The 13,539-nt window shown below is 39.7% G+C and overlaps 1 protein-coding gene across 1 annotated transcript in view; it reads left to right on the plus strand.

Annotated features, from left to right (window-relative positions):
* Positions 1–13,539, plus strand: part of nvl (nuclear VCP like) — a 28,316-nt gene that overhangs the window by 7,779 nt on the left and 6,998 nt on the right. Inside the window, exons 11-20 of the mRNA XM_008322544.3 lie at positions 270–387; positions 755–899; positions 988–1,276; positions 3,321–3,539; positions 6,014–6,118; positions 7,468–7,530; positions 8,565–8,684; positions 9,305–9,404; positions 10,712–10,818; positions 12,822–12,898. Of these exons, the coding sequence (XP_008320766.1) occupies positions 270–387; positions 755–899; positions 988–1,276; positions 3,321–3,539; positions 6,014–6,118; positions 7,468–7,530; positions 8,565–8,684; positions 9,305–9,404; positions 10,712–10,818; positions 12,822–12,898 (1,343 nt within the window). The remainder of the gene's footprint in view (positions 1–269; positions 388–754; positions 900–987; positions 1,277–3,320; positions 3,540–6,013; positions 6,119–7,467; positions 7,531–8,564; positions 8,685–9,304; positions 9,405–10,711; positions 10,819–12,821; positions 12,899–13,539) is intronic.

The raw sequence follows: 13,539 nt of genomic DNA on the forward strand, positions 1-13,539 counted from the left end.
CTCGAAACAGAAACGGCAGGACTTGGGACTTGACTTGACACTTTTCAGTCTTGACTTGGACTCGACTCGGACTTTGCCTGTCTTGACTTGAGACTTGACTCGGACTTGAGTGCAAAGACTTGAGATTTGCAAAGCAATGACTTGGTCCCACCTCTGGTTCATACTATTACCCAGTGTCCACCACAGTCAATCCGATGTTAGTGCTGTTTAGGAACTTGAGTATTTCCCTGTCGCTGATCACGTTTGGGTTTTTTTTTGTGTTCTTTCAGACTTCAGCTCCATGTATCCTGTTCATTGATGAAATAGACGCTATCACTCCGAAGAGAGAGGTGGCCTCAAAAGATATGGAGAGGAGGATGGTAGCTCAGCTGCTGACCTGCATGGATGGTGTGTAATTCATGGATAATTCCGCTCTGTGATTGTTTTTGAACCACAGCTCAAATTTTATACTACAGTAATCCCAGAATCCATCATCAAACAAAAATGTCACAAAATATATGTATGAAATACAGTGATCCTCTAGTTTCAATTAACTGAAAATTCCTAATCACTGAGACTGTTAAGTTGAACACAATGTGGATATACAGGCAGGAATGAAAGAAAGACAGCTAGAAAAGTATTTAATTGTATTTAATTCAATGAATGTCTATGTCTTTCACTGCACTAATGCAAACCTGAAATATATGAATCACTTTTGCAAAATTCTGCACTTTTGCAAAATTCAACCACTGTTTTCCCATGTGCCTCCTGATAGACTTGAACAGTCTGACAGTAACAGCTCAGGTCCTAGTCATCGGTGCCACTAACAGACCGGACTCCTTGGATCCAGCGCTTCGCAGAGCTGGACGCTTTGACAGAGAGATCTGCCTGGGAATCCCAGATGAAGCAGCTCGTCTCAGGTCAGTGCCGCAACGCCACAAAGAGACAACTGCACTCAGTTCACCTTAATGTTGTTCAACAAAACGTTGTTGTGCATGACACCATCAGGATCATCAAGACGCTGTGTCGAAAGCTGAAGCTGCCGGAGGACTTTGACTACCAGCAGCTGGCTCGACTCACCCCAGGTTACGTGGGCGCTGACCTCATGGCTCTGTGCAGAGAAGCTGCCATGACTGCCGTGAACAGGGCTTTGCTGCAGGTGACTGGAGAGCCACACAACCAGAGCTCTGCCACAGACCAGGCTGCGTCTGATGGGACAGACGGAGAGGTCCAAAAGAAACTGATAGTTGACCCCGCACCAGAGTTTCACGGAGAGCTAGAACAGAGTCCCCCACAGGTATGAAGTGCTTCAACATTATGCCAAATTTTCCTTCTGCGCCAGAGAGAAAGAACCCTTTAAATGTCAGCCTTTACCATCCATGAGTTGTTCAGATGTTTTTGATGGTGGTGAGATTGTTTCTTTAACCAGTAAGATTAGATTTGGGTTGGCCATAGCAAGGCCTTCGAGTGTACCTACAGTTACTTTGGTGATTTGATTTGATGGTGAAAGAACGCACACGTCTTATGCCATAAATACGACTGGACAGACTGGACTTTCAGCATTAGCATTTCACTACGTCTTATGCCATAAATACGACTCGACAGACTGGACTTTCAGCATTAGCATGGAGATAGATAGATTACATTGTACAGTGTCGGTAAAAGGTCGAATGGTGAGTTACTTTTTGTGATAATTATAATATACTGTAACTGAGTCGCTTATTCATCCCACAATGGGGACATTTACAGTGCAAGTTTTTGCAATCAACACAGACACAGGAGATCCTATTAGGGGTATGTACTGTCGGGACGACAGCAGAGATGTGACAAGTCACTTTTTTCCAAGTCCAAGTCAAGTCTCAAGTCTTTATGCGCGAGTCCAAGTCAAGTCTCGAGTCTTTGAGGGGCAATGCCAAGTCAAGTCCCAAGTCTTTCGTCCCAAGTCCAAGTCAAGTCTCAAGTCTCACATAGCTGAAATGAAAGTTTTCATATTAGACGCTATCCGAGATAATACTGCATTGCTGTGTTGTTTTGGATTAAAAGTATGTACTGTACTGTACTATAGGCCTATAATATGTTATTGCACACTACACCATCAAAGTTGATCAAAGCAATGTACTGTGCATGTGCAATGTGAAGAAACATCACAAAAGCTTTAAGCTTGAACAATGTATTTTGTGAATACCACAGGATACATACAAGCTTATTTGCGTATGTGGTCTTGTCCTTTTACCAACTGAAAATAACAAATTGAGGAAAATGACAACTGAAAATATGTAACTGTATGTACTGTACTGTACTACAGTATAGGCCTGTAATATATTATTGCACACTGCGTTCCCCTGTGCGTTTCCCCCGAATTTGTTGATGAGGAACGATGAGACGGTAGCTCAAAAATGAAAGCTTTATTGAAGTAAAATAAGGCAAACAAAGCTTTTAGGTTAGGTTACCACCTTCAGAGACGATGCCGGAGAGGAAGAACGACCCCCGTTCTCGCTTTGCTTGCTTATATGCTGACGGGACAGTTCCGGCAGCACATGCACGCTCATAGAACTTCCCTAGAAAACGAAAAGAAGCTCCTGAGTCACATGAGGGCAAATCTGTTGGTTCAAGTGTTGTCCTTTTAAGGACTTGTTTTTTGGGGGCCTTCACAGTTATTTGCCATTGCAGCAGTTTGCAGGATGTTGCTGCTGATTACTAAGCAAGATGCTCCCTCTTTCGAGCGACTCAAGTGCGCCCCCTAGGTTATAGAATAAACACTGTAGTAAACTCTGAGACATACATGTACATTTCCTCCGCTCTCTAATCTCTTTGTCCTTTAGGGACCTACTGATTAAGCTTTCACACTATCCTTATAAGTGTTGCTATATGATGTAGAAAATAAGGCTGTTGCAATAAACATATAACATGATTTAAAATCCTTCACTACATAAATAGATAGATAGATGGATAGATGGATTTTGTGTAAAAACAATCAGAGGTTTTGGTGAGTAAAATGCATTATCTTTTTAAAAATATTGTAATTGTATTTTTTTTTTGTATTTTAAACACTATAAGAACTGTAAAAGCATCTTTTACACAGCGTTATCAGGAATTGTGCAACAATCTTCTCATTGTCTTCGTTTAATATTCATTATCTCTAAGTGCTGTCGTACACCCAAAATTACTACTATCTTCAAAGGTTAAGCTTTCTGTCCTGTTTTGAATGTTCAGAATTTACAATTGAAACTTTTAAAGTTTCAAGAAATTGTGATTTTTTTTTTTTTACACAACTGAGTCTAATAATGTTTATCGCCTTGCTCTATTACCGTTAATTAGCGAAAACGTTTTGTGTCCACCAGGGGGAGCTGTTTCATCTAATGCGCCTTTTAAAGACCACGGAGACGCTGTCGGAGACAGAACTGGCCAGTCTGTCCATTCTCATGTCCGACTTCCAGACCTCTTTGGCTAGTATACAGCCTTCAGCCAAAAGAGAAGGCTTTGCTACTGTGCCAGATGTCACATGGGAGAATGTAGGAGCATTGCAGGACATCAGAGAGGAGCTGACTTTGGCTATAATGGTAAAAAAAAAACAAAAACAAAAAAACACACTTCTGTGATATCATCTCCTTAAATCTACAGTGGCACATTATCAGATATATTTTACAAAATGTGAAATACTTTAAGATACATCTGTTTAGGTCAACATTAACCATTATTATTAACACCAAAACCTTAGTCTCACTTTAATTGAGTGAGGAATCAACTCTTGTCTGGAACCTTTCCTGCAATTCAATTCTTATCCATGGGCAGATTGAGGCCATATGTAAGTCTCATAATATTTGTTGTTGCATTTGGTTAAATCAAGTTTTGCTAACAATGTACTGCAATGTCATAATGTCTGCAGTGCGACATTTACAAAGTGAGTACAAAAGTCACTGAAGCAGGGGTGTTAAACTCGTTTTGATTCAGGGGCCGCATACAATCTAATTCAGTACTTCTCAAATACCTCACTATTTGGTGAGGTGTCCCTCCTGGCACTATTTGGTGAGGACATAAGTGTACCACTGCTCTTCCACAGTCTGCTCTGCTCTGAACAGTTGATCCTAAGTACCTAAACTCCTGCACCTTCACCACCTCTGCTCCTTGTAGCCTCACTATTTCACTGTTCTCCCCTTCGTTTACGTGTTAAACTCGTTTTGATTCAGGGGCCACATACAATCTAATTCAGTACTACTCTAGTGCAAACCTCCACCTCTCTAGTTTCTCTTCTAGCTGCTGCCTACTCTCACTACAGATCACAATGTCATCTGCAAACAACATAGTCCATGGGGACTCCTGTCTGACCTCATCTGTAAATCTATCCATCACCACAGCAAAAAAAGAAAGGGCTCAGGGCCAATCCCTGATGTAGTCCCACCTCCACCTCCTCCTTAAAGTCTTCTGTCCTTCCACTTTTCCTCCACTCACCAGGCATCTTGTCAGTCTCTAAAATTCTATTGAACAACCCAATCAGGAAGTCTACTGTCACTTCTTCTCAGCACACTTTCCTCACTTGTGATTACGTTCCCCTCTCTGTCCTTAATCAACCTCACCTGCTGCAGCTCCCTCCCAGCTCGATTTCTCTGTCTCGCCAATCTATACAACTCCTTTTCTCCTTCCTTTGTTTCCAAACTCTCATACAACTCCTCATGTGCCTTTTGTTTGGCCTTGGCCACTTCCCTCTTCACCTCCCTTGTCCTCTCTTTGTACTCCAGTCTGTTCTCTTCTGTTCTCTCACTGTCCCATCTCTTCTTCGCTAATCTTTTTCTCTGCACACTCTCCTGGATCTCATCATTCCACCACCAGGTCTCTTTTTCTTCCTTTCTCTGCCCAGAGGACATACTTAGCACCTTCCTACCTGTCTCCCTAATCACTGTAGGTGTAGTCTCCCAATCATCTGGGAATTCCTCAACACGGCCCAGAACTGCTCTTACTTTCTTCCTGAAGTCTTCACAACATTCCTCTTTCCTTAATTTCCACCACTCGATCTTCTGCTCTGTCTTTACTCTCTTCCTTTTTGTCACCTCCATCGTCATCTGCCTCCACTCTTGTACGTCACCATGTGTTCCTCTTTCTTTTGGAAATAGGTGTTTACCACAGCCATTTCCATTCTTTTTGCAAAATCTACCGCTGCCTGTCCTTCTAAGTTTCTCTCCCTAACACCAAACCTGCCCATCACTTCCTCATCACCTCTGTTCCTTTCCCCTACATGACCATTAAGGGTCTGCTCCAATCACCACTCTCTATCACCCAATCCAGCTCCTTCCAGAACTTCTCCTTTTCTTCTACCTCACAGCCCACCGACATTCATCATCACTCCTTCTATTTCTACCTTCAAACACATCAACCTGTCTGACTCCCTTTTCACCTCTACCACATTTCTTGCATATTCTTCCTTTAGGATCACCCCTTCTCCATTTCTCTTCCCATCTGAACCATGATAAAACAGTTTCTAGTCTCCTCCAATGTTAGTGTGTTAGTGTCTAGCCTTACTGCCCTTCCATGCCTTTCATGGGAAAAAAAGTACACGAGATAAATCTTCATATGGACAAAAATATAATTATACAAAACATTTCCTGAACATAAAATGTTTGTGTATTTTTTTTTCTATTTTCAAATGAATCATGCAGGTTAGCTTGAAACCCCAAGCGGGCCGGTTTTGGCCCACGGGCCGTATGTTTAACACCCCAGCACTAAAGCTATGTTATTCCAGGAAGATGCTGCTTATTCTCTATAACCATATGCACTGTGGCTTATTGGTGAGCAACTTGAACGTTGCAGTTTATCAGTACATATCAAAATCGAATCTGTCATGTAGGCATTTCAATTGTTTCAGACACATTGTGCCAATACTAATGTAGAATTATCCTTGAACTGACAAAATAATGACGCTACAGCACAACAACAGACTTGTTTATGAAGCAACACGGCTGTGGTCTGCCGTCTAATTAGCTGGTTAATTGTTGTTGTGTAAAAAACGATTGTCTTTTGTGTCCGTGTGTCTGTCTCATAGGCTCCAATACGATCCCCAGAGCAGTTCAAAGCCCTGGGGCTGAGCGCTCCTTCTGGAGTGCTACTGGCTGGCCCTCCTGGATGTGGAAAGACACTCCTTGCAAAGGTTCAATCCTTTCTTCATCCATGTGTTTTCCTTATCGTGTTCAAGTTACTTTTAACTCCATTTCATTGTGTGCAGTGCAAATATTAGTTTTACTTTCACTTTCAAAGCTAATTTTAGTGCACATCAACCGGGGCGAAAAAACCCAGGCATTGCATTATCAGGTTTTCATTTGTCTGATATGCCGATGTGTTACCGATATTACGTAATAGAGCTAATATCCCTTATCACAAACTTAACATTACATTCAAAATCATTAAAATTTGTCTGACAGAATTGCACAACAAGACTGAGCAAGACTGCCAGTGCTATTTCCAAGAACTTGTATGCCACAAGGAGTAATTGGTTGATAACAGCATGTTGGCAACCAGAAAAACAATACATAACAGGATTCCCATCCCTGTGGATTCTACTAGGAATGGTACATAATACACATTGGTAATTGCAGTACTTGTGTCGATAGTTAAATAAAACATACTTCGTTATCTAGAACCAAATGATTAGGTACCAGAAGATGAAGTATGTTATAAAATATATTATAAATATATTTATAATTCACCATAGGTGGTTCGCTTCAGTAACTGCTGTTTGACATCTTTGGAATCTTTATTTCCTGATGTCGGACAGCAGTTGATGACACAATCGTCGGCTAATACCAATGTCCTTTGGATGCATCGTACATATCTAACAATAAAACTCCATAGCTAATGAAATATCCTTTCACAAAATATATCCTGAATACCTTCAGATTACTATAGTTTGCACAAACACAAAAACGTCCAAGGTGTTTTGTTCAGTCTGATTCCAGCCAGAGCTGTGCCTCTTCTACTCTGATTAAAACAGTGCTTTATTCTAATCTGACTAACATAGTGCACCCCTCGTGGATAATTTAGGAATAGTACGTTATTACAAATATTTTTTTTTCATTCATGTCTTAATTATCAAATGGGATAAATACTTCATTAGAGATGTACTTGAGGAATTGAGGAAGGTACCCGCAGCTGTATCTTGTTCTCAATGCACGGCATAAGTGCTAATGATCTCGTGTGTTACACAAACATGTTGTGATAGACATAGATTAACCCTTTGATGCATGACCCATGATATACTGAGTTTAAAAAAAGTGTTCTTATGTGTTTTTAGACATAAAATGTTGACACAATTATTCTGCAGTTGCAAAGGCTGACCACTGTATGGCAGTGTTGGGTGATTCTCAGGTGTCCAACAACACTGCCATCAAAACCTATTCTTATCACAGAAAATGACATTTTCATAGCTGTCCACTGTAGTGACCGTCATGCATGAAAGGGTTAACATCAGTGTTTTTTGTTTTTTTTTTTCTTTTCTGACAGGCGGTTGCCAATGAGTCAGGCCTCAACTTTATCTCTGTCAAGGGACCAGAGCTACTGAACATGGTGAGTTCATGCAGATTAAAATACCCCCAACAAATTGTTTAGAAGATTAAATGTCATAATTGTAGAACATAAATGGTTAGGGTCTTTTGATTGGGTTAAAGACTCACTTATTTAACCAACCTCAGCAGAAAATGTTGTATACAGCAGGCACAAGTTTGTAAACATGTTAAATCATTCCTCACAACCAGGAAATTCCAATGGAATTTGACACTATAATGCTTAAATGATGACAAGCCTCCAGTCACTAGGTGGCAGCAACTCATGCAGTGGTCTGTGCAGGTAAAGACATACATGTTATCAGGTTCTCAATAGTATTTAATGAAGTGGAAACATTTTTGTCCCTAATGGGTCGGCATGACAGTATAATAATTTAGAACCACTGCATTAAGCTAACATGGGGCAGTGGTGGCTTGGTGGTTAAGGTCAAGGTCAGCTTTATTGTCAATACCGTCACATGTACAGAACATACAGAGGTATCGAAATTACGTTCCTCGCCTTCCCGTGCGCTGACAGACATAGACAATACTGAACGACGAACATTAAGGTGCAATAACAATAAGGTGCAGGAAGCGAACTTCCTGTCCTGAAGATTTCAGGTTTTGAGTCCCCCAGCTTGCCAGTTGCTCTGAGCATGGCACCGTCCCCACACACTGCTCCTTGGGTGCTTAAAGCTGACCACTGTTCACTTTGGTGATGGGTTAAAAGCAGAGGCCACAAGTGGTTGTGTGCTGTGGTGAGCTGTGTCACAGGGGCGGAGGTCTCACTTCGTTATGTGTGCAGTGTCTGTCATGACAAATAATTCCCTTCCCTGTATAAAACATGTAGCTCTTTGTATATTTCAACCCCTGTAGTAGCTCCCAGTTTAAAAAAATGTTGATGACCCCTGTGCTACGGTATTGTCATATTGAGTTCAAGTTATTCCAGGCTTTGTTTTGGAGTTTTCAAACATGGTTTGGTTAACTTCCTGCATTAAAGTCATTAGCAATACACCGGAATAAATGTCTTTTTTTTTTTTTGTATGTGTGTGTCAAAAGTATGTGGGAGAAAGCGAGCGAGCCGTCAGACAGGTGTTCCAGAGGGGACGCAACTCGGCTCCGTGCGTCATCTTTTTCGATGAAATTGATGCTCTGTGTCCTCGACGCTCAGGTCATGAGGTAAGAGGGAAGGATGTCAGTGGTTTGCTGAATATTTATTTCATTTTGAGCGTCTCATTTACAGTCAGTCACTATGTCAAACGCATCAACAGTGTGGCAACATTTGTGACGAAAATCTCATTTCTAAAAGATTAAGAAATTGGATTTTAGTAAATGCTTTTTAAGTTCCCCCAGGCCGTACAAAATGACTTCCTGAGCCGCATTAGGTCCCCGAGCCTCGAGTTCGACACGACATGTGTATTAGTCTAATAATTCTTTATCATCAAATGCTTTATTTTTCAAGTTATTTTGTTGCTGCATTCAACTTCATCTGGTTTGTTTAATTTTTTTTTTTTTTTTTCTTAAAGCGAGCTTGCCTTTTGTGTTTAAGAGTAAAAGTTTTACGTAAATAGTTAAAATTACCTAAATATTTCTCAACAGTTCTTGTGCTAATGTCTCTAGTTTACAGCCATTAGTCATTTTTTCAGTTGAATTTTTGCAATTTATTCCACAAATTTTCAGTTGACCAAAACTGTCTTTGGTTGATCACAGCCTTAGTCTCAATATTTAATTTAGCTGACTAAGACATTAGCGCTTGAAACTGTTTTAGCTAATGGAGTAATACATATAACTGTCTTTAGTCAGGTGCAAGTGTGAGAGTGGTTAACCAACTGCTTACAGAGATGGATGGCCTTGAGACTCGACGACAGGTCTTCATCATGGCTGCGACCAACAGACCAGGTACTGGTTCATCTTTGATTGTAGATTGAAGGGCTCAGTCATCAAAGACTATCCACATTCACATGTGTCCTGAGTGTGTCTTGGTGTGTGTGTGATCCAACATACTGGAAATATTTGGTCCAAACTCACTAACCAACATTAATCTACCCCAGGCTGGCGGGTCACAATTGTCCCAGATAGAAGGAGAATTCATGTGAACTAAGATAAATGACATGTAAAAATTATGCATAAATGCTAAAATGCTATTATCATTTTCTATGCCATCTATTGGGGAATTGAGGTTATTGCAGGCAATAGAAGTATAATGATTATATAAATAAATTATATCATTTGGGAAAGCTTGGCGGGCCGGGTTAAAAAGCTGAACGGGCCGCATCCGGCCCCCAGGCCTTAGTTTGCCCATGCCTGATCTACCCTCACCCTTGACGATCACAATCTCTCCCTGTCCCAGCACACACATCTCCACACTGGCTTCCCCATTAACTCTGTCATACTGTAACCCCCCTCCATCCCAATCCATTATAATATTACATTACAATACAGGGGAACCCTCAAGTTCCGTTTCTACAGCACAACGAAACTCGATTTTCACATACAGCACTGTGCATACGTACTTACAGTATGTCACTCACCTACGCTAACACAGTTGTAACGTCATAATCTAGGACATAAAAACATTAGAAGAGTGTGACTTAATGCTTGGGTGTAGCCATAGTGTAGATCAAAAAGTTGCCAAAAAAACACAACCCAAACAAAGAAAGCAAATGTAGCACAATTAAATGTATACAGTAAAGCGCTGTACATCGGAATGACAGAACAAGACTTCCTTAATAGAAATTAACCCTTTGATGCATGATCCATGATATACTGAGTTAAAAAAATGTTACTAAGTGTTTTTAGACATAAAAATAAGAACTGATTTGGTTCTGTTTTTATACACCAAATTTTCTTTCTGAATGTTGACACAATTATTCTGCACTTGCAAAGGCTGACCACTGTATGGCAGTGTTGGGTGATTCTCAGGTGTCCACTGTAGAGGCTTATATGCAACACTGCCATCAAAACCTGTTCTTATCATAGAAAATGACATTTTCACAGCTGTCCACTGTAGTGACCGTCATGCATGAAAGGGTTAATAAGAGATGGCAACGTAACGACAGCAACAACGTGACAACGTGGGTGGAGGTGGCGTCGTAGAGTAGGGACTCCCTCTATTGTTTATTTTTACTTTAAATAGCTGAGACTTCAAAGACCTTTTGTGTGGAGGCGGGTCTTCTCACTGTCGTTGTCGTCTTGTCTCTCCTCAGACATCATTGATCCTGCCATTCTGAGGCCCGGTCGTTTGGACAAGACCTTGTACGTAGGTCTGCCTCCTCCAGCAGACCGCCACGCCATCCTGCTCACTATTACTAAGGTACCATTTGTCTGTCACATTTGTCTGTTTATTTGAAACAGAAAGGGTTAAAAATAAATAAATCAACCAGTGTCTTGACATGCCCTTCAAACTCAATTTCACTGGGGGGGGGGGGGGCATATCAGCAATACGGTTGTAAATGGAACTCTGCATAGATGTAACTGCTCAATAAATGTTTCCACAATTGATTATTATTTATTTAAGTTACAAATATTGTTAAGGGGTGTGTATTTAGCAGGTTTGGAAACTCTGTTGCATACACTTTATTAAATGCTTTTTATTCCCCCTTAGGCCAGGCAAAATGACTTGGCGGGCCACATTTGGCATTGAGTTTGACACTTGTCCCTTAGAACATTTATTTGTTTTGGGGAAAAAACATATTCAATACTCCAGCAGAGAACTGACTTTTTGTTGGGTTTTTTTTTTGCATATTTTACTAAAACCTCTGTGGATAGTTCAGGTTATATGTATAGTTGCAGCGATTGATGACTCTATCAATCCAAACCTGATTTTGCTGTGTCTGCCCAACTGCTCTTTGTGTTAGCTTGACACCCAGAAAGTCACACTGAACTTGAAGGTCTTCACGATGATGCAAGAGGAAGTGCTTATAGCATCTAAAGTCTGCAAATTTCCTGTTTTCCCCCCTAAACCATACATGTCAAACTCAAGGCCCGGGGGCCAAATGCGGCCCGCCGATCCGTTTTGTGTGGCCCAGGGAGTTTGAAAAGCATTTAGTAAAGTCAATGCAGCAGAGTTTCTTAACCTAAATAATATTTTTTTTTTTAAATTACACAGCAATGAACAATATTTGTAGCTTGGATAAATAATAAGCAATTGCAGAAAAATGTATTAGTCTGTTACTACAGACGGTAGCAAGGTGCGGAGCACTCAATGATCAATAAATTTTCAAAATAAAACATCTTTTCCGTTTGTATCAGTCTGAATGACCTTATTTTAAAATATGATCAGATTATGCTTAAATAAAGAAAGTAAATGGATATGACCGTTTGTATCAAAGTCTGAATGACCATATTTTAAAATATTATCAGATTATCCTTAAATAAATAAAGTAAATGGATATGACTGGATTTTCTTTAAATGAATTAAATTAGTAAAAATTATGTACATTTTTTTCACTGTGGCACACAGTGAAATGACATCACTAATTTACTTTTTTTGAACGCTGAAGTTAGAGAACATATTTATACCTCATTAGAAAACAGCTTTGTTGTAGCCTAAGTGTAAAATCAATCAAAGGTTTGAACTGGGCTGACTGTGCTTTGTATGTTGTTATTCTTAAAGAAATATACTTAATTAACTTTGCCTTGTAATATATAAGGTGAAAAATAAAAAGGTAGCCAGTGTTTTGTTTGGGTTTTTTTTTTTTTTTTGCACCTTGTGATTATAAGTATTTTCTTTGCATTTTTTTTTTTTTTTTTTTGCTCTTCTGATAACAGGTTTATGCTTGCAATAGCAACTGCTGATGTTTCAGTGCGGCTCCTCTTATATCATTTCAACTTTAAACTACCATTTTGATCATTGACTTAATCATTGTGTAATATGATGTGATGGTAGAATTAAAATGGAGGCATTTTTTTGTCATTAGTTACTGTATTTTCGGGATTATAAGTCACTCTGGAGTATACAGTTACAGTCACGTGAACCAAAAAAAAGGATAATGGCGGCTGTCGGCGTTAAAACAACTAACGTTAATTTTCAGTTGTACAGGAGTAGCCGATACTACAAGCCTGGAGTGCCCTCTAGTGGCTCTCAGTGTGAAAATAACAAACGAAATTTGCACCTGACTATAAGACGCAAACCGAGCCAAAGGATGAAAAAAAAAGTGTGACTTATAGTCTGGAAATTACGGTAATGTGTATGAATGTACCTTCGAAAGAGAGAAAGGAAAAGGGTTGTGCTTTTTTGAATTCCCTCAGTTAACTGTGGTATAGCCAACAAAAAATAGACTAAAAAAATGAAAATAAATAGTACCTCTTTTGCAGGGAGGCACCAAACCTCAGTTGGAACCTGACGTCAACCTTGAAGAGATCGCCTGCGATGAGCGCTGTGATTGTTTCACGTGCGTATGGCCCCCCGCGAACGTCATCTGTTCACGCATGCATGTTGTTGATATTGTACAGCTGTTCCTCAGTTTTGAGAAAAACGCGATTGAAAATCCAGAACCAGATATCCACAATCCTAATAAATACATATTTATATTATTTAACATGATTAGAAAGTTGATAGAAGAATATCTTAACACTTCTATTTTGCATGCCTACTTGCAATTCTGGGATACCAAATTTGCAGCTAGACCTTTGTAACTCTGTATATATGAAAAATATCGATTATCGAATATATATATTGCAAAGCGCTATAATGACAAACGCATATTTTGAAAGTAAATGTAATTTTGAAACACCGGAATTTATTTCAATGGAATTTTATCAAAACAGAATGTACATGCAAACTCTTGGTATATAAGATTCCAGAATAACTGCATGCTTACATGGATTCACAATGATTCACATATCTGTGAACAATCACCTTGTTAGATTCCTTTGGTAGTAGCCTACCCAAAAAAACATTGATCGCTAGCGTTATGAACTTCGTTAGCCCGATAAATCCGTAAATCATCATTGTTTAAGCCGCAGGGTTTAAAGTGTGTTAAAAAAGTAGCAGCTTATAGTCTTATTATATATATATATATATATATATATA

Source organism: Cynoglossus semilaevis, chromosome 12, assembly GCF_000523025.1.
Source record: "Cynoglossus semilaevis isolate Cse_v1.0 chromosome 12, Cse_v1.0, whole genome shotgun sequence".
Lineage (NCBI taxonomy): Eukaryota > Metazoa > Chordata > Actinopteri > Pleuronectiformes > Cynoglossidae > Cynoglossus > Cynoglossus semilaevis.